General features: G+C 45.0%; 2 protein-coding genes and 1 long non-coding RNA gene across 7 annotated transcripts in view; 2 read left to right on the top strand and 1 right to left on the bottom strand.

Annotated features, from left to right (window-relative positions):
- LOC147156162 (uncharacterized) overlaps positions 1-2,825 on the top strand; it is a 4,819-nt gene extending 1,994 nt beyond the window's left edge. For all 3 annotated transcript variants that reach the window (XM_086066022.1, XM_086066024.1, XM_086066023.1), the window contains 3 exons: positions 329-1,999; positions 2,476-2,559; positions 2,641-2,825. In XM_086066022.1, the coding sequence (XP_085922148.1) occupies positions 329-1,999; positions 2,476-2,559; positions 2,641-2,669 (1,784 nt within the window). In that variant the 3' untranslated portion in view covers positions 2,670-2,825. The remainder of the gene's footprint in view (positions 1-328; positions 2,000-2,475; positions 2,560-2,640) is intronic.
- The window catches only part of LOC147156160 (uncharacterized), a 26,886-nt gene extending 6,356 nt beyond the window's left edge, over positions 1-20,530 (bottom strand). For all 3 annotated transcript variants that reach the window (XR_015092078.1, XR_015092081.1, XR_015092079.1), the window contains exons 1-4: positions 20,368-20,530; positions 12,283-12,390; positions 8,237-8,498; positions 2,878-2,949 (exon numbers count right to left, since the gene is read on the bottom strand). This is a non-coding gene — a long non-coding RNA (uncharacterized LOC147156160). The remainder of the gene's footprint in view (positions 1-2,877; positions 2,950-8,236; positions 8,499-12,282; positions 12,391-20,367) is intronic.
- On the top strand, positions 9,383-19,453 carry rnf152 (ring finger protein 152). Its single transcript, XM_086066029.1, has 2 exons — positions 9,383-9,528; positions 18,390-19,453. The coding sequence occupies exon 2, from the start codon at positions 18,547-18,549 to the stop codon at positions 19,150-19,152; it is 606 nt and encodes a 201-aa protein (XP_085922155.1). The 5' UTR covers positions 9,383-9,528; positions 18,390-18,546; the 3' UTR covers positions 19,153-19,453.

The raw sequence follows: 20,530 nt of genomic DNA, 5'->3' as shown, positions 1-20,530 counted from the left end.
AATCAATCTAAAATTAATAAATTTCAAATAAGCAGATAAAAAAACTGTCAAATTAATTTGCACCCTTCACAGACTAAACCTACAGTACCGTATGTTTGAGATTCCTAATAAATAGGGATGTAATGATAACGGCAATATCGCGACATTTAAACTGCCACAACAAGAGTCGTCGTCATGTTAATTATTTTTTGCACTATTTCTATTTTTTAAATCGCCAACCTCCCCATAGTGTGATAATTATCGTAACATGAACTTCATATCGTGATATGCTATCGTGACGTTTGGATAGCGTTACATCCCTCCTAATAAAATCTCTGCGTCGTTTCAGGTTACGGAATGCCGATGATTCCGCACTACCAGCACAATCCTTACATGGAGCATCCCACGTTCATCATGCCCCAAACGCACCATCACCTGACCGACTACAGGCGCATACTGAACCCTTACTACTATCGAACCATGGCCTACCACGCCCGCAGGTACCGCTACCAGCACAACGTGCCGGCCAAAGAAGTCACCAGCAGCGAGGTCCAAACGGAACCGCTCACCGGTGCCCACATGCCCAGTAATCCAGTTTCTGGCAACCCTGAGGTCCTCGAAGTCTGCAGAGGTGAGGACGCGCCAACCGCAACGGCCAGTCGGCCCCTCGCACCAGCTAGTGATGAGCGTGCCCTGGAAGTGGAAGCTCCTCCCCACGGACGCTTCGTCATCCAGACGGAGGAGGTGACCATCGAGTGCCGCGACGCACCGGTGGGACTCGAACGCTTTCAGTCCCGCCAGACGGACGAGGTCTCCCTCGGGTTCCCCACGGACGACGAGCCGGACGTTCCCGCGGAGAGGACGCACCACGCTTGTCCTGACGTCCTCGTGCTGGGGACTCCCGGTGAGGAGATTCTGGAGTTGGAGGAGCAAGATGCCATCATTGACTCCAAAATTGCGGTTCAGGAGATGACTGCCGAGGAAGATCTACAGCCGAGCGACCAATCGCAAGTGCGGGAGCGACCGGTGTGGTCAGTGGAGGACACTTTGCTTGCCTCCCCCGACTCGCCGACCCTCACAGAAGAATCCGACGGAATTGCTGAAGAAGTGCCCGCGGATGAGCCTCCCGCAGGAGACGGCTGTCCTGAGGAGGAGGAGGAGGAGGAGGAGGACGAGGTGTGCTATGCGATGGAGGAATCTCCTGAGCTGAAACGCAAAGCAGAAGCTCCTCTTTCTCCTGGTTTCGGAAGATCTCACCTGGAAGCTGATGAAGGCCGACCGAAGCCAGACTTGAACTTCCAGGACACCTCGTTTGAGTCGTTACCCGCGTACCTTCCCTCCAGCGGCTGGCAGGCCGACTTTGACCGAGTCCATGTTTATAGCAGGATGCCGCCCACTCCCAAAAAGCAGAACCAAGCGGTCAACCGGACCGCCTTAGAAGTTCCCAGTCGGAGGAGGAAACTGGACTTGGAGCATCCTTCGCTACGCAAGCCCAAGGAGAGGTTCAAGCCAAGAAGCAAGATCGATCAACGAAGCCTGTCCGACCACGAGTGTTGCCTCACCAGAACCTTCAACGAGAACATCCTTACTCAGAGTCCACGACTTTGCGCCAGATGTTTGGCCAAGTCCGGCCCGGCCCTCCAAAGAAAGGCCGTCCCCTTCCAGCAGCGCAACCAAGCCCTGATGTCCACCTGCGACGACTGCAAGTCTCACACCAGCAAGAGGCGTCCCAGGAAAGCGTCTGTTCCCGACATCCGGGCTCCGCGGCGCCACCTGGACACCGAGGGCGAGTCGTCGGAGAACGGCTCGTGGCGACCTGACGGGCAGAAGAGGCCGCTGGGCTGCAAGCAGAACCGGACGTGTGACGAAGCGCAGACTGGCCAACCTGTGGCCCGGGAGGGGTCGCGCCACTGTCCCCATGGCAACGCCATTCGAGAGCTGGACGAGAACTTGCCGGTATCTCCGCAGGACAAATGGAGGAACGCAGAACAGCTCTACTGGATGCGCAGGTGGCAAACAGGTGTGCTTGTTGACCATGAAAGTGATTCTTGACTCATTTGAGCCGTTTTCAGCAGTAAAAAGTGAATATTTTGTCCAAAATAAATTTGATAACTTAATTTTTCATGTACAATTAATACCTTTTTTTTTTAAAAACAAAATTTTCCACTTAATGTCGACTGAAGATGACACCACCTGTGCCGAGGACCAATCATGGCTCAGTTTACTGACCAAACCCAGAAAACAGGTGAGCCATGATTGGTTGTTGCCGACTTCCAGCACAGGTGAGGTCGTCTTCAGTCGAAAGAAAAATATTCACTTTTTACTGCTGAAAATGGCTCAATGAGTCAAATATCCCTTTAAGAATTTCTCTTCAGAACAGAATGAGCCTTTTGGAGGTGAAACATTGTATAAGCATCACGTTAAGGGTCAAGAATTTGACTAGAAACCGATTTTAAAAAATATATTAAAGTATTTCTGTAACTTTTCGTCCAGCAGATAAGTCACGGAAAATGGCCACGGCCAATCCTGACAGCACGAGATCACCACACTTGAAGAAACACAAGATGTCACAATCACAAGGTGCCTCATCTCTCGTCTCGCAAAAAAAAAAAAAAAAAAACCCAGAGTGAAATGTTTAACATTCTTTTCCCTTGTTTGCAGGAATTTATAGACAAGACGCACGATGCTGATTTGCACGAGCACCAATCAACGTCACTTTTAAATGTTTGGGACACTTAAATTATTGCCACTTTTTTGTATAGACTATCACAATGTTCACTATTTATTGATCACCAAATAAACACAGATTTGAAATAATTTTTTACTTTTTTGTGTGTGCATCGTTTGCACTGAATAAAATGATCATAAAAATGAAATGTGAAGACGGTGTCGTATTACTTGGTCACAGGTGGGGGGCAGCAGAGCACAACATTAACTGCCTCGTCTCGTGGAAGACAGCTCGGTGTATTTCTGAAAGTAAAGATGAAAATGCTGAGCTATCAGAAAGCATAAAAATTGCGTTTTGGTGACTAAAGTTCAGTAAAAAAATATATATATATTAAGATTTGCCAAGTTGGAGATTAACATCCACAATCTACCTTACATGCTAATGCTAGCAGAAAAGATGTAGCATAAATACGATTGAGCTTTCCAAATTGGATCCCGTAAGCAAATGACTGTGGCCTTGCTGTCGATGTAGTCGTGTGGCTAACGTTAGCAGTAGCACTGAGCTGTAAATATTGGTCAACCCACTCCAAATCAATGCTAATGCTACATTGAGCTGTGGTTCATTCTAGCCTTGATTCCAGACTTTAGCCTAATACTAGTAACAATGCTAATGTTAGCATTGACATAAAAGTACATTAAGGCCTTGTTTCCAGACTGAATGCTAACCTTAGCATTGAACTCTGATAAATTTCCACCCGACGTTAGGTGACTTATGGAAACTGAAATGACGACTTTCCGTATTCATTTATTGATTTCCCCCCATTTTCAAATGAATGTCAGACTATAAGCCGCAGTGTTCTTATCAAGCTGCGCAGGCGACCGTGAACTCCATTATTGGCTGATCATATGTAATGTCAGGCCGCGGGGCACGCAAACGCACAAACGTGTTGAATAAATAATGAATCATGTTGAATCAAAACCATTAGAGTTCACGCGGTATTGAATCCGGTGATTAGGCCGATTTTTGCTGCGGCAGTCGTTCTGCATGAATCATGTGGCGCAGCACGTGAAGCTGGACAGTAATAGCTTTCTTGGCTGCGGGGCAAGTCAATTGGAAAATGGGCCTTCTTTCCACACACGCGGAGACTTGTGTTAGATGTCATGTATGTTACTCGAGGACTTATGTACTGATTAAAAGAAATGGCTCCTCTGGGATAATAAAGTTCACCTTTGACCTTTGCAATTGGATCCATCCAAAGATGAACCGCAGCTTAGTTTGGGTAATCCCAGAAATGATATGCATGGGAAGCAATTTTCTATTATTTGGACAGATTTATACTGAGAAGCTGAAATATTATCAATACGAATTTTATGAACTTTTTGACTTTAGGATTAGATTCACAGTTTCTAAAATTTCAACATTTTGTATTTTCTGGACTATAAATCACACTTTTTTTTTTATAGGTTGGCTGTTCCTGCGATTTATACTCCGGAGCGAATTATACAGTACATGCAAAAAATATTGTATACCAGGGGGAATATAATTTCACCGACAGCCACAAGAGGGCACTCTAGACTTATATTATACAATAATATATATATACTTAATGCGATTTATACTCCAGTGCGACTATGTATGTTTTTTTCCTACTTAAATATGCATTTTTGGCCGAGTGCGATTTATACTCCGAAGCGACTTACAGTCCGGAAAATACAGCAATAGTGCTGATATTAAAAGGTGAATTAAATCGGGCAAGTCCATACGAAAGGCCCCGCTCGCCACTGCGCTTCACAACTCTTGTTCGGCTCAGTGGAAGCAAGCTCGGTCAGGTTGGCAGCAGTTGGCGTTCCTCTGGGGCCTCCCACGCTCAGGTGTGTGCGTGTGCGTGTGAAGGGCGCAATCAAGGTCGCGGCGGTGGTTAGCAGCAATAGCAGATGGATCCACCATCAGACTTTGCCTCGACTTTGTGACGACAGTCAACTTCGCTCTTCGCAACAACGCCATAGCGTGACATGGTAGCATGTCATATCGCAATTATAGAACCCATCAGTGAATGGTTAAAAAAGTTCACCTTGTCTTCCGATTCAGGCGGCAGTGGACGGCGAAAGTAGTAAAGTTGAGCAAAACCTTTTTTTCCTTTTGTTTTACTGCCAAACGTTATGCAAAAAGACAAGCTCTGGCGTGCCATCCGATTTTGAGCATTTTCACTCATCTTTCAAGACAAACAGACAAAAGCGTTATGTGTTTCTCAATTGAGTTTTCAACTGAGGATTTCAGGACTGGTTTGGGTTACAATTCAGGGTTATAAAAAAAAAGGATTAGGGCTTCAAGTTATGGTTTTAAGATTGAGACACGCACCCGAGCTTGAAGACGACTTGTTTGTTGCTGTCTCCCGCCTGCTCACTGTAGATATCGCTTTCTTCTTTTCCCCCCCCCTCCTTTAATCCGTCATCACGGCCGGCTGGCCGTATCACGGATCGGCGCCGGCGGATGGCCAGCGGTGCCGCGCCGCGTTCAGGTGAGCACGTTTACCGTCACGCCTCGGAAATGGTCCAAGGCCCGCCCGGCGGAGACCGCGCAGCTCATAAAAAGGTCATTAGACCGGCGCATGCTGCACAAACTAGATTAAGGGGGGGGGGGGGGGGACACACACACACACACACACATTGCAGAAATGTCAAGGTGTGTGCATGTGTGTGTGTCACTTAACTTATTCAAGAGAGAAAGTAGCTGAGGAAGGAAAGAAGGGAGTGAAGAAGGATGAAAAGAAATATGTAACCAAGGAAAGAAGGAAAAAGAAAGAAGGTAGGGAGGATGCAAGGAAGGAAAGTAGGAAACACAATGAAGGCGGGAAGAACGGTGGAAAGGAGAAAAAATGAAAGGAGGAATGAAAAAAATAAAGGTAGGAAAGATGGAAGGAGGGAAGAGAAGTGAAGGTCAGTTTGTGGAGAGAGAGAAAAAACCGAGGCGGCGGGCCTGAAAATTCCATTTCTTCTTCATTTCCGAGATGTTAATGCGTCCTCCTCCTCCTCCTCCTCCTCCTCCTCCTCCTCCTCCTCCTCATCCTCCTCCTCCCCCGCCATGTCGGCGCCCCCGCCTTCGGCCCGTCTTCCCCTCACCCCAACTCCAACGTGTCCAAAGTGAAAAGCAAATTAGCCGGCGATCATTCATCACCCACGGAGAGAAGATGAGAGAATTAATTAGCGCGGCAGGAGGAGCAAAGTTGCTGCTGATTGTTTGCAGCCAACCAACCACATGCGAGTCTTCGCACCAAATTCCCGTCAATGATGTTGACGAAGGTCAAAACAAAGGACGTTTTTGCTCGATCTCTAATTAGTTTTATAAACATAGGATCTTTATTTTTTTTTTTTAGGAGTGTCAGGTGATTACAATTTTTAATCGTAATTAATTGCATGACTTACATAAAAACAAATAGAAATGTGGCTGCTTCTTTTAGTTATTGATACAGTAATTTCATAATTCATAAAATTTAGTTCACATTTGAAAAATATACTATAAAAAAACGAGTGCAATATTGATTTGTGTTGGTCATTTTTTTGCCACTAGATGGCATAATTGCATTTGTGAGACATTTTTCTTTTCATATTAAGAGCGATCTAATCTTTAACATGAAGTAACTTGTGAAATTCTGCACATTTTTTAAATTGTAAAATAAAACTCCAAAAAGATATGCATTATTATGACATTTATTACTGCAAAATTTTGCCGTGGACGTGTCTGCTGCATTGCGACCGGAATTCCCCCAGTCCAGGTTTTCCATGTAAGGGGCGGTCATTAATCGCATTGCACATTAAATACAATTAATGGCGTTAAAGGGAATTTAAATGAACTCAAAATGAATGCACTCATTTTGACCCCCCTCCTTTTTCATGTTATTAAAAGCATTTTTTTTTCGTTAACAAATGAGGTTTTTTTTTTCAATGTTAGTTTTTGTCAACTATAATTATTTTGTTACATACAATATGTAATTTCTCCTTTCCCTTGCAAGGAATAAGATAGAAATAAAACGTATGGGGCTTTCCCAGTAAATATTTGTATTTTTGTGATCAATTTATGTTTACGTGTGACCGCAGCTGTCATTTAGTCCAGAAGATACTGCATTGTGCGCTTATGCAATTTCTCCCCAAAGCCAGAAAGACAACTCTTGGTGTTTATCCGAGTGGTATTGCCAGCGCAAAGTTGATCTTGTCAGTGTGAGGAAGACTGCGGCGCTGATGCGAAGGTTAACCCGCTTACAGAATCTCCATCGCGGTCGGCCCAGTAAAGTGATTCCGCTCGTTCCCGGGCGTCCGTCTCCCCGGCCGGAGCGGACCTTGCGCACGCAGCCGGAATAAACTCAATCTCCCGCCACGGCGGATCCGATTATACAACTTTGCACCGAGGTCACCTTCCAGACGGAGAAGGAAATTTTGATTGCGTTTGGACAAAAAAGGCTCCGACGTGCTCCATATGGAACAGTGGAAATTGCAACGCTGTTGTCATGGTTACGAGAGGCAAAGTGAGCCCGCGTTCAGGGTCGGGAATCGAAACTCGACTCACTTCATACGTGCGGGACATCAAATTGCATCATATTGTTTCTAATGTGGCTTTAAAGCCAAAGGTCAAAAGAGGGTTGCAAACCAGAGGTACGGGGTTTTCGAGGCAGCATTGGAATTTCAAGGTAGGGTTTTCACATCAGGGTTCCAAAACAGGGTCCGGATTTCAAGTGAGGTTTAAAAACAAGGGTCGGAGTTTCCAAGTAGGGTTTCAAATAAGTGCTAGGGTTTCGAGTTGGGCCTGGGTTAGGGTTTGAAATGAGGATTTGGAGCTTGGGCAGGGGTTTCAAGGTTTAAGGTCAGGGTTCACATCAGGCTTATTTGGGTTTCAAGATGGGGTTTACGGGTTTATATCACGGCTGCAAGGAATTCTGGGAGCCCTCGTGCGAAACGCTGACTCGGAAAGACCGAACAGAACACGCTAAACGGCTTCAACGTACGTTTGTCCAGGGAAAAAGAAATAATAAGAAGAATTACGCGACAAAACCTTTCATCTCGCCCACTTTGCAGCTCATTAGCGTAGCGTTAGCGCCGCTTTAAAGTTTTTGATAAAAGTTGCAGCTAATTAGCGTAGCCGCGCGCATCGCTGAGTGCCATCGATCCCGAGCGTCGTTATCTTAATTGTCATTCATCGCCATCGCCGGCGGATAAATAAACACGAGCGGGATGCAACCTTGAGTCCTTGTTTTCTTTCCTTTCGAGATCAATAAACTGCGAGTGTTCATCTGACGGCGGCGGATTAGCAACAACGTCAGCAAGGAACACAAACGCTTCGTGGCAAAGAAATGTTTTCCGTTTTTTACAGCAATTTTACAGGCACTCGCATGTGTTGGAATCGGTTAGTGTGGCCAAGATGTAGAGGTTGTAAAAAATATGTATGAATAAATATTATTGGGGGCGGAGTTACACATCTACTGAGCTACAGTTCCCACCCTTCTAAACACTTGTTAAATTATGACATTTAATAAGAAAAGAAAAGAAAAGAAGTAGTGCTGTACATATAAGAAAACAAATATACACTGCAGTGCACTACCCGTTCTTTTAAGCTCCTCCCTCTTGTGTTGCCGTAGCGTCAAAGAACATTCCCTCGGAAGAGCGCCGGCTTTGCAGGTCTCGGTTTTGCGTCTGACCTCCTTCTCCAGGAAAGCCGGCGTTCCCTGTTCCCTTTCCGACTGGCAGGAAGCGGACGAGGCGCGTTGAGAGCCCGTTGGTGCGGATGAGGCGGCGGCCCTGCGGGAGGCTGACGGATGCGCGGGCCTCCCGGAAGCGATTCCCCTCTGCACCAGAAGGTGGCGCTACAAGAAGAGGCAGAGAATTGGTTCCTAATAGCTCCCGACGAGGTTATTTTAGTTTAAGAAAATTCAACAAGAAAAATTCAATAACGAAATGAAACAATAACGAAAATGCTTTTTGAAAAACAAAACTACATTTTACGTTTACAAAACTAACTAAAACTTATAATTACAGCGAAAGAGGTAATTAATTTAATACATTAGCCTTTGGAGTTGATTCTAAATGTGATTTTAAGTAGCCTATATTTATTTCGATATTATCCACATTTGAAAGTGACGTCATCTCGAAAAGCACCTTCAGATAACGTCGCTCCGAGGGGGCAATTTTGCGTGCTTGACTTTTGGCTCGCCTGTTTTTTTCCATTTAACGCAGCCGAAATGCAACAGTAGGTAAGAAATGCGTTACTTTTTTTCATTTGACCATGGTGTTTATTAATTAATTAATTATTATGCACACAAGTAATAAACGAAAACTAATAATGAAACCAACTAAAACTAAGCATTTTTAAAAATAACTAAAACTAATAAAAACTAAAAGAATCGCCCTGAAAACTAAAAACGAACTAAATCTAAAAAACAAAATTTAAACAAAATTTAAAAAAATAACTACAATGAAAATTCCAAAACTATTAATAACCTTGGCAGAGTTTAATGCATTGGGATTTCTTTTTGTAGCAAAAATGGCATGAAAAGCCTGCTAAAACAGCTCATCTTTATTTGGGGTTTGGCACTTTAAATGTGGCAGGAGTTAAAATGCGGTTGCTTCATTCTGAGCACAGCCACATTCCCAGGGATGAGGGTGTGTGCAACCAAATGTTATTGATTATTATTACCCCCCCAACGTGCCTTGTACAAGCTTGGCGTGCGTGAGTGCGCATGCGCGACGGAGGAGGGAGGGCGTGTCCGCCTGAGGAGAGGCGGCCGCCTGCTCTGCTCCTTGTTGTCTTCCGCTCGCGTTGTTGTGTCGCGCTCACACGCCGACGAGGGCGACCTGCGCGCACACGCCACGCACACGCGCACGCTGACGCACGAGGTGAGTGTCTTCCTTTTTTACGCCTTTTGTTCGTCCGCGCTGTCACGATTCGTGTCTTTCCGGCGCGTATGTGTGTGTGTGTGCGCGCGCGCGCGAGCGAGCGCACGTGCGCACTGGGCGTGTGTTTTCGTGCACGGCGACTGTTGTGTGTTGTGTCTGGATCAAATGGTGCGTTCGCCTTCACGCAAAGATGCTGTTGCTTTGTGTGCGCGCTTGTGACCGGCGCGTGCTGCGCGTGCACGGCGCCATTGTCCCAGTCACACTCAGATAAGTCGACCAAAAAAAAAAAAAAAAAAAGAGACAAAAGTTGAAGTCATCAGGATTCACAATAGGGTCGATTTTCATTGTTGTTGATTCATCGACGTTCGCAGCTGGTTCCAGGGTGAGAGTTGGAATCATGGAAGGTCACACCAGGACGAGTTTAGAGAACCCCCCCTCGCCCCCCCCCCCTCTCCAAAAGTGTTTTTTCTTGAAATAACAAGCTGGATGTGATCCCACTTTTCGGAAGTGTCGACTTAATCTTGGCGTGTAATTGCCTGCTGGATTACCGAGTTTTAACGGAGCGTTCCTGCCTGCCAGCTTTTTGCTTCTTGCTTCTTGTCTACAACTCCGACTCAGTGTGTGTGCGCGTGAAAGGAGATGTTTGTAAATCCGCCAGAACATACCAAACATTCACTCGTTTGTTGTTTTCCCTGAAATCTCAAGCAAGGCGACATTTTGGCCTCATGAACTAAGTGGCTTCAGGGCCCCCAAGGGGGGGGGCGAAGGCGTCCTGAGGGAACGCCTGTAATTGTCAATGCTGGAATGAAATGACCTCCCCCAAGGAGTTTTTTTTGCTTGATGAATGCAGAAAAACAAGCATGGTGAAGGGTCAGGGATCGAGGTAAAAGTGCAGTCAAATTTGGGTGAAACTTAAAAGGGACATTCAGTGAGCCGTAGCACCATCTAGTGGTAAAAAAAATAGCATTAGATACACGCCAATTCTTATTTTGTGTGAGCAAACGAGCATCTTGGCGACTTTGCAGCCGTTGTGGAGCCCGAATTAGCCGGAGCAGCTAACAAGGAAAAAGAAAAGCTAATAAACAGGAAGTGAAAGCGAGAACAAAGCAGAAAAAGTGAATCACGGGAGTTAGTGAAGACCACATGCAGGCTCGAGATGTGGACGGTAAGCTGCGCTCGACCCATTGGGTCCGAAACTCGATGCGATACCGGCCGGGCTAACTACATTCGCAAAGTTGGTTTTTAAAATGGATGAATTATTAGTTCACCACTAGATGGCGCTGGGGATCACTGAATGTCCCTTTAACCCGTATCATATTCAATTCAAGACATTTTGAGCCATCTTATTTCATGACTATAATATTTCTCCCAATTAAAAACCAGACGTATATGATCTGACGCATGCATTGCACGGATAAACCATTAGAGGGCACCATCGCCCAGCTGATGGCTTTTCCAGCGACCTTGCAAGATCGCCCCAATTGAGTAAGGAGAGACACGTATACTTATAATTAATAGTGAGAAATGTTGTTTCTGAATTCTGGAAATGCTAATATGTTTAATATGTCTGTTCATTATATGTTTGACAGTTCGAAATGTACGAATGTAAAGCATTGCGACCGGATGTCACACGAAGAAATTGATTTTTGATTTTTTTCCATCAATTTTCACCGATTATGTAACCAAAGAAGGTGAAAAAGCATACAAAACAGAAGTGACCAAAAAAAAACAGTATTTCTTAAGCACCTCATCCATAATGATACTATACATAAAGACTAAGATTTATTTTCCACTTTTGTTGACATTTTTTCTCAACATTTTCTTGCATACATGAATCTTAACGAACCTGGCGCAGGCAACATTTGCTATTGATCGGCCTCCTCGCCTGATTAGCATACGGAGCTAATGAGGCTTCCTTCTCCTCTTGAAATTTTTTCTGCTCACCTCCCAATCGGCTCGCACCTGCGCTTCATTTGCATTCCCGAAACGTTCCCTGGAAGGCCGAGCGTGCTCTGCTGCGTGATTGCTCACCATCTGTCGGGACGCATTTTGCAAACCTTTCCTGTCCTCTGTTGACTTTTCGGCGCCTTCTAACGAGGCACTTTGTGGTCTTTTGTGTTTTTTTTGGGGGGGGGTGATATTTTGTGGCTTGGGGGGGTTAAGAGAGGGGAAGTGGGCAGACCGAGTCAATCAAAACCGGAAGCGCAGGGCGGCGGCAACCAAACTGAGACGCTTGCCTGTTTGCCTCGTGTCAAAACTTTATTGGTAATGACCTTCAGTCATCATCATAAGCAGAAAAAAAAAAAAGCATTTGTTTCCAATTTTGATTGAACCTTCGTCTCGTGTTATTAACATTAGTGTTGACTTTCAATGGTTACTTTTATGAACGTATTTACTGTCATGTGTTGTCCGAAACACAAAATGAAAACACTCGCAATGAGCACGGAGCGGACGCTAGCGCTAAACTAACCGCTTGCTAAACGGCTAACCCAACGAAGTGCTGGTTCTGATGACACTCCTAGGCTACGCCCCTTAAAGGCACGCCCCTTGCAAGTTCTGATCCAAATGATTTTGATGTTCTTCAAGCTTTCGATGCTTCGTGCCGTGTCAGGGCGAGACTCGGATTGATTTTCTTGATCGTGTCCGTGTCACTCCGAACAAGACGAGAGTAGAAATTGAATCAAGATACCGAAGCTAACTGAGGTCATAGAGGTCGGGCTTGGCTGCCGTCCTTCCTCTTCTCGGTCCTCCTACCTGCCATGATGATGATGATGATGATGATGATGATGAAGCCAGTTCCGGTTCTTTTTGGGAGCGGCGAGAGCGTCGTTGACCTTGACTAATGAGGAAAAGGGCCGTGACCTGCCAGATGGGGAAAAGGAGGGATGCATTTGTCTGATTAATATCATAACTTGTACAATTATTTTTTATTATTTTGCCACTTGTTGTCGACTGAAGATGACATCACCTGTGCTGAGGACCAATCATGGCTCAGTTTGCTGACCAAACCCAGAAAAAAGGTGAGTGGTGATCGCTCGTTAGCTACTTCCTCAACACAGGTGATGTCATCTTCAGTCGACAGCAAGTGGCAAAATGACTTTTTAAATATTCAACTTTTTACTGCTGAAAATGTCTCAATGAGTCAAGTCCCTTTAAGACCATATTAATCGGAGGTGCTTTAGTCTGCACTCGTGAAAAGATATAAACAAATCCACATGTGTCCCCGACTAGTTTCTGTGAAGGTAAAAACCTCGAACCCTCTCGACCCCCCCCCCCCCCCCCCCCTTTTTAACGGCACTGGGAATCAATCTCCGTCTCGCGGGTGTTCCTGTTGTTCCGCGTGTGTCTGCGGCCGTGATCGATGTCGTCGTTTCATTTGGCCGGACGGATTGTAAGCGCTGACGAACGGCCCGGCCCGAACGCTTCGAAAAATCGTTTGGCTCGCTTTTGCCGTCGAGGACGAGAAACGTCCTGTTGTGGTGGTATTTATTGGCTTGGCAGTGGCTGCATTTACGCGGCGATTTTCTGTTTTTACAGCAGAAACGGTCAATGGTTGTTTTGTGATCACTTGAACCCTTTTGCCAGCAACGTTCCATCGCATGAAAAGGCCTCTCAGTAAAGAATTGTTTGGTGAACGCGCACAGCAAACTGTTGGGGTTCTACTGGCCTCGCGACTGTCGCGATGGTCATGGCGGCGGTCGCGGGCGGTGGTGAGCTGTGCGTGTGAGGCCGCGTGACACGCACGCGTCCCCCGAGATGTTTGTTGACCGACGTGACGCGCGGCCTTCCCACACATGTTGATGACAAGATAAGAAAGCGGGCGATGGCGGCCGCCAGGCGGGCTGCGGCAGCGTGACGGCACAACTCTTCCACCGGGCGCATTCAAGCAAGGTTATTTTTGGATTTCTTCAGAAATCAAATGACGTCTTTCTTTGATTCTTTGTATGAATGTTTCGGGTGTTTTAGCGCAACTGAATTCAGGTGAGAGAGTTGGTTGTCAGACAATCGCAGGGCTTTTGAAGATACATATATATATTTGTTTTACTTTTTAACAGTTTATTTCTAATTTTTACAGTTTATTTCTAATTATTATATTTCTTTCAAATTATATATATATATAAAAAAAATAATCCAAATTATATTTCCCTTTATTTTCTTTACATTAGAAATTATGTTTATATATTTCCAATACATTTCTGTATTTTATCTGTTAAATTTTTGGTATAATTTTCTCTTAAATATGTTGCTTAATATTTTTTCTTTTAATTTTCTAAAATGACAGTATTCATTATTTTCAAAACTTTCTATTACATACTTTTTAAAATTCAATTATCCCATGGCTTTTCAATTTTTCTTTTAATTTTATGTTCTTTAAATGATTTGTCTTTTTTAAATTATTCTTAATAATTGCATTATTTAAATTACTTTTAAACAAATTCTTGCAATATTTTGTTTTTGTCAAAATGACTTTCTATGTTTCAAAAAAAAAAACTTGCTTTCTTTTCAAACCTTTAAAAAAAAGATTTTAAAGATATATAGGTCAGCAGGTGTTCAAAAAAGCCAGCTTGTGTTTTGTACAATACAAGACAGGGGCGGATCAGTCAATCTATTAAATACATTATAATAATAATAATAAATAAATCATAAATAATAATAATATATATATATATTTTTTTATTGTGGCTCTACAACACTTCAGGCTACTTTTTAAGTATCTGATAAAAATACAATTTAAAAAAAAGGTCAAGCGAGCTAACGGGTGGCAAACCAGAGGCCACACCTGCGTCGCTCGCTGCTTTTTCAACGAATCGGATTTCAGGTTAATCCCACTTTTGAATTCACACCTGGTGTGCGGGCGCATCGCTGGCGCGCGCACACACACACGACAAAATGTTATTAAAAGGCTTCCCGCGCGGCCGCCGCGGGGCACAATGATGCCGCTAATGAGATAGAAACCCCGCGAGCTAGCCGCCTCCCGACGGCGCGAGCACGGAATCATTCAGTCTTTTAATTGGCGGGATGCTGCTGCAGGAAAAGCAATCAGGCAGACGATGTGTTGAATTGAGATGAAGACGTGAGTGGGTTAAGACAACCGCCTCGCAGTTCTGACTTCTGGGAGCCACAATCCAGGATCTTCCTGTGTTGAGTTAGCATGTTCTCTTTGTGGGCTTAAAAAACACACACACACAAAAACAACCAACAAAATCAACAGCAACAACGTTTTAGCCTGTTGGCATTATGTTAGCTTAGCATCATGAAAAGCTTGGCTACGCTTGCTAATTTGTTTAGCGCCAGCTCATGTTATCTGCGCTATGACAGACATGACTAACTTCATTTACATGTTGCGCATTAACATGTAACAAATGAGTATTTAGCCTGCTGGCGCTAGCTTAGTTTAGCGATACTACGTGGAATGAACTTTGCAGAGCTAATGTGATTTGGAGTGATGTCTTTCAAAGGTTGCAAGCACCATCACTAACGTCACATTCACTTTCCTTAATGAATTCAGTATTAGTTGAGTGTAGCTTAGCATAGCAGAGGCCGCCTGTGATGTGCTTTGGACACGATATCATTAACTAGTTGACTCCTCAGCAGTTTTCCGTGAGCTAATTTGTTTAGCGCCAACTAAACGTTCCCCTGCTGTATGTTGAGCGCCAGCTAATGTTAGCGGCGCAGTGACTGCATTCATCCTTACTCACGTTTTAGCTTGGTGGTATTAGGCTAGCTGTGATGTGATTTGGATGTCATTTAAAAAGTTCAGCACTTTTCCGCAGGCTAATTTCGTCAACAGCATCTAATGTTAGCATTACAGTGACTTTACTCATCCCGCTAGCTTCACTGCTAATTTCACAGTCACCTGCTCACATGGTTTAGCATAGCGTCCCGGAGGCCGGCTCTATACTTTTTTTCCAGGAAGCTAATCAACTGTTAATATTTTTTTTTTTTTAGTATACAACGCTAGCGATTGCTGATCCCAACCTAATCTCCTTGGCAGAGGTATCAGTGCATCCACCCTCTGCTGTAATGCGATTGAGCACATGAGCATGATTCAGGTGGACCAAAGTGCATCCAGGTGTGTGTGTGTGTGTGTGTGTGTGTGTGTGTTTGCACGCGAGTGTTGACTGAAATCAATTCATTCGGACTTTTGTGTCCCGACCGATTACATCACCGTGATTGCGGACTTATTCGCACGGCAACTTAACTCTCGTGACGTAAAATTGACACAAAACCAAAACAAAACACATCAAGTGCGTGCTCACGAGCCTGATCCGACTTTCGCTAGACAAAGTTGTGCATTTAGTCGGCGTGATGGATTTGTGCCTGTCCGTCATCTGGATCGCTTTGACCCGAGCTGTCAATCAAACCGATCGAGCTTTTTTGTCGTCTTTTCACGCTGACGTCCTCACATCACTATGAAATGTCTTCCCTTGCGTCTGCACAGCTCGGTCCGCCACAACATCAAGCCAAGAACAAGTGTGTGCGTGTGCGTGTGCGTGTGCGTGAGACCCGAGGTGACCAGCCGCATGCACTTGGCAACCGTTCAGGAGAAAACGCGGTGTCGTAAAATGCAGCAATTAATGTTTATTAGCGTCATTGTCATGAATGATCGACCTTCATCCTGTTGCGCTATTCTTCTTCTTCTTCTTATCTGTGAGCGCTATAGGGCGTTGCAGATCGATCCAAGTACCGATAGAATCGATACTAAAGTGACTATTGGTATTGTATCAATCCCATCGGACACATTTAAAATACCATAATACGATATGATCGATACCGAAATCTCAATCACGGCTCTAGTGAGGGCCTGCAGCGCCTCCTATTGGCGCTCCTCGCTCCTGTTGCGTTAACATGCGTGCTAAGAGGAACGCGCTGTCGTCACGCCAAGCGCCGGATGTGCTTAGCGTGACATTTGCCTGACATTTTTAGCTTGAGGGGGCTCGCATTTAACGAGCTGCGCTTTTTCTTGCAGGTATTTTGCTGCGTCCTCAAACCCTGTGGCTGGTGTGTGTGTGTGAGTGCGCGCGCGTGCACGTTTGTGTGTCTTTGCTGTCGGCCATGGTGGTTATTTTTAACTTGTACACTTTCCCTTTGGCTGGTTGTATGAGGATGCCCTCAGGGAGTATGCGTGTGTGTGTGTGTGTGTTAACCCTCTGGTGTGTTTATGTGTGAGCCACCTGCCCATGATGACGTCATGATCACCCTCTGGTGAAATTATTCATAATCACGCTGGGGACAAAAAAAACCAACAATTTCATAGCTCTACAAAACAAATATAAACTTTATACTAACTGTATGTTTATATCTTGTAATAATTACTTTTATGTATTGATGTAAATAAAGTAATAAGAACAATTTGTTTAAAATAAAATAGTAAAAAGTAAAATTATAAAATAATTATAATAATATAAAATAATACAAGTATAATGAAGTAAATAAGAATTTAAATTTGGGAATTAAATTGTCAGTACTTAATAAAACTGATCATTTTGCATTAGTGACGTCACCACTGCCCTCTGGTGGACTCATACTATAACACAATTAAACCAATACGACACAAAAACGTTAAAGCCAATTCTGCTTTTTCGTTCTTTTTTTTTGTATTTTCTAGTAGCATGTGTGTGTGTGTACGCGTGCGTGTGTTTTAAGTGGGTCATACAAAGTCGCTTGAAGTCATAAATCAAATGACATCATCGCCGTTTGCTTGTTTTAAGGCGACCTCTGAACAGCACCCCGAGAGGCTGACGTTTCCGCCGACGGTCGTCATGGTTACGCCACAGCCACGCCCACATCAATTCCCCTGCCTTCCAACGTAGATCTAGCAACGAACGGTTCGCACTTTGTACAAATGTATTTCGGCTTGTAATCAATGCTATAGAAAGTACAAAACTAAAAAAAAAGAAAGTGAATACAAAAAAAGAGGATAATAGAGAGAGAGAGAGAGAGAGAGAGAGAGAGAGAGCGAAAGGGGATGAAAGAAGAAGAAATAGAGAGGGAGAGGAGAGAGAGGGAACGCCTGAGAGGTAGATGGAGAGTGGCAAAAAGAGCGAGGGATAAAAAAAAAAAGAGGGCAAGGAGAGAGACGGAATGAGTGGAAGAGAAGTGTGAGACACTTGAGAGAGAAAATGATGGAAGGGCAAATGAAAGAAGAGAAGGAATAAGAGCGCAAGATTAAGAATAAAACGGGAAAACATGATGAAAAGCGAGGGAGTGAGTGTGATGGAGAGATGACTCTCCCCTTCCCCTTTTCTTATGAAAATGTCTTTGACTGTTTCTCTTGAAATCATTTTCACGGGCGCTGAAGCGGCCCGAGTGCTGACTCAGCCTTTTTCACGCTCACTCGCCCCCAACTCATGAGTCAGCACTTTTGGCAAACTCTCACAACCCACTCTGACCTCCTCTCTCACGGGGAAAAAAAGTGATGATGTCATATTAATGTATCCACCAATCACCAAGAGAGGTATGGTCTCAAATTAAGGTTTGAAACACGGGTTGGGTTTGAAATTAGTTTAGAAACACTGCCCCCCAGGGCTTCATGATGGTACTGCAAGGTTTGCTCTGGAAGCTTCCTTGATAAGGATGGAGAAATGCAGGTCAAAGGTGAAGGACAAATGCAGGCAAATCCCGATGGGCCGTTTTTAAAAATACCCTGCTGCGTGTGTACAAAGCCTCAATTGAAAGCTGTTACAAAACTGAAATGACTTTGTGGCCCACTAGATGGCGCCCGCAGCCCAAGGTTGAATGGTTAAGAATCACTGTACTGAAGGGATGTTATCAAAACACCTGAGAAGTATTTTAATATGCAAAAATGTCATGACAGGCCTCATTTGAATCTTCACCTGTTGATGTCTCTTTTGTTGCAGATGGACGACGAGCATGTCGCCGCTCGCAGGCCGTGACGTCGCCGCGGCGCCATCGAGGTTGTCGGCAGAGCATCGAGGACGAGGATGTTTTCTCAACAATCTTTGCGGTGAATCGAGACTCACTTGAGGGATCGTCGGGACATTTTTTTTTCTCACCATGGAGACTCTTTCCCAAGATTCCCTTCTGGAATGTCAGATCTGCTTCAACGACTTCAGTCCGCGGCGGCGGCCCAAGCTGCTGGACTGCCGCCACACGTGCTGCTCGGTGTGCCTGTCGCAAATGCGCAGCAGCCACAAGGAGATCCGCTGCCCGTGGTGCCGCGCCGTCACCAAGCTGCCGCCCGGCCTCTCGGTGGCCCACCTGCCCGACGACCCCGACGCGCTCGCCACCGTGGCCATCCCGCACGCCTCCGAGCGCACGCCCGTCTTCATCCGCCTGGCCGGCAGCGGCTGCTACGTGCTGCCGCTGCCCGCCGACGACGACCGCGCGCCCAGCCTGCTGGCGTGCCGCTTCTTGCCGGGCGGCGGGCGGAAGGGCGTGGCGGTGGTGAGCGTGCCCGAGGAGCAGCCTCCGGAGGGGGAGGGCGGCGAGGGAGAGCGGCGGGCCGGCGGGCCGGCGACTGGCGGGGCGGCCAAAGGGTCCACGTGGTCGGGCGTGTGCACGGTGGTGCTGGTGGCGTGCGTGCTGCTCTTCCTGCTCGGCATCGTGCTGCACAACATGTCGTGCATCTCCAAGCGCTTCACCGTCATCTCTTGCGGATGAAAACGTCGACGGGGTCACCTTTGACCCCATGCGGACGCCTAACCACCTTTCGGAGGTCTACCTTTGGAGACTAAACATTCCCAAACAAACACTACCAAGACCTCATCCAGGTCCTCCTTTGACCCTTTTGTTATTCTAGACTCAGGCTCGTCTGATTGGTTGTTTAGTTTATGACTAGTTCGAGTTGTTGGCGCGAGTCCTCGGATGCAGACTTGGGGGACTCGGACTCCCAACTACGTGGGAAAGGACATCGTCTGTGTGTGACTTGTTGTCAATAAAGTTGTGGTGTTTGAACACAAAACGTGATGCGTTTCTTCATTCTTGTCCACTTTGGAAATTATATTTGATGCCTGAATTCTATAGTCTCTCTCTTTCTTTATCTTTAAATAGTTGCGAAAAACTTAGCATCCACATTTGTACAATTTTTTTTATAAGGGTTCCACCAATTATACAAAAGCACAACCTGTATTTTATATATATACTGGCATTTAATAATAATAAATAATATTAATAATAATTAAAAAGCAGACCAAATGTCACCTTAACTTTTTTCTTCTTCTTCAAGTTTTCTGTGTTCACCTCGTGCACTTTTTTTCTGATCTCTGTTTTGTGCATAATTAATATATCCAGATGTGGTGTGGTTTGTGTTGACCAACACTTTTCCCAACGCATGTCATTCTAATGACCGCTCATCGGCAAGCTCAGGAGAAGCCTGATAACGATCCTCACCTGCTTTGGAATATGGAGACGTGGAAAAACAGGCTCACACATAGAAATTAGTGGGTTGGGTGCAGTACCGCATGTCCCCAGCAGGTAGCGCACTCCTCGGAAGGGTGACGTTTCAGGTTAGGATAACTGGGTTTCATCTCGTTTGTAATTGTTCAATAACGTGACAAAACAATAAGCGTGCCGTTATCATTAAAGCCGCCAAGGAAATAATAGTTCAACAAACAAAAAAAATAATCGTTAGCAACCGAGACACGATGCAATACTGCCCCCCCCCCCCCCCTTGAATCCAGATGTAAAAAAAATTAAATTAATTATTATTATTATATCACACTTTCTCGTTTTTGACAAGTTGACAAATAAACACATTTTACATTGGACAATATTGATCTAATCGAGTCAACCGAGAACACGCTAAATACATTTAAACAAAAATATACTTTTAGAGGACCGTGCAGTGAAAACGTGGAAAAGTTGAGCACGAGTTACCTTTTCACAACACGTCGCCACTTTTCTTCAGATGACGTGCAGGTAGCAGCCGACGTGGAGACAATATTCCTTAATTGCGGACGCCTCTTTGCATGTAAACAATCCAAAATTACATACTAACGTCACTTGGAGGCTCAAAACAAAACAAAAACGCCGAGCCAAA

Source organism: Leptonotus elevatus, chromosome 21 (genome assembly GCF_054856555.1).
Source record: "Leptonotus elevatus isolate MCC_2025b chromosome 21, RoL_Lele_1.0, whole genome shotgun sequence".
In the NCBI taxonomy this organism is placed as follows: domain Eukaryota; kingdom Metazoa; phylum Chordata; class Actinopteri; order Syngnathiformes; family Syngnathidae; genus Leptonotus; species Leptonotus elevatus.
The sequence above is the reverse complement of the archived record's forward strand: the minus strand, read 5'-3'. Positions and strand labels throughout refer to the sequence as shown.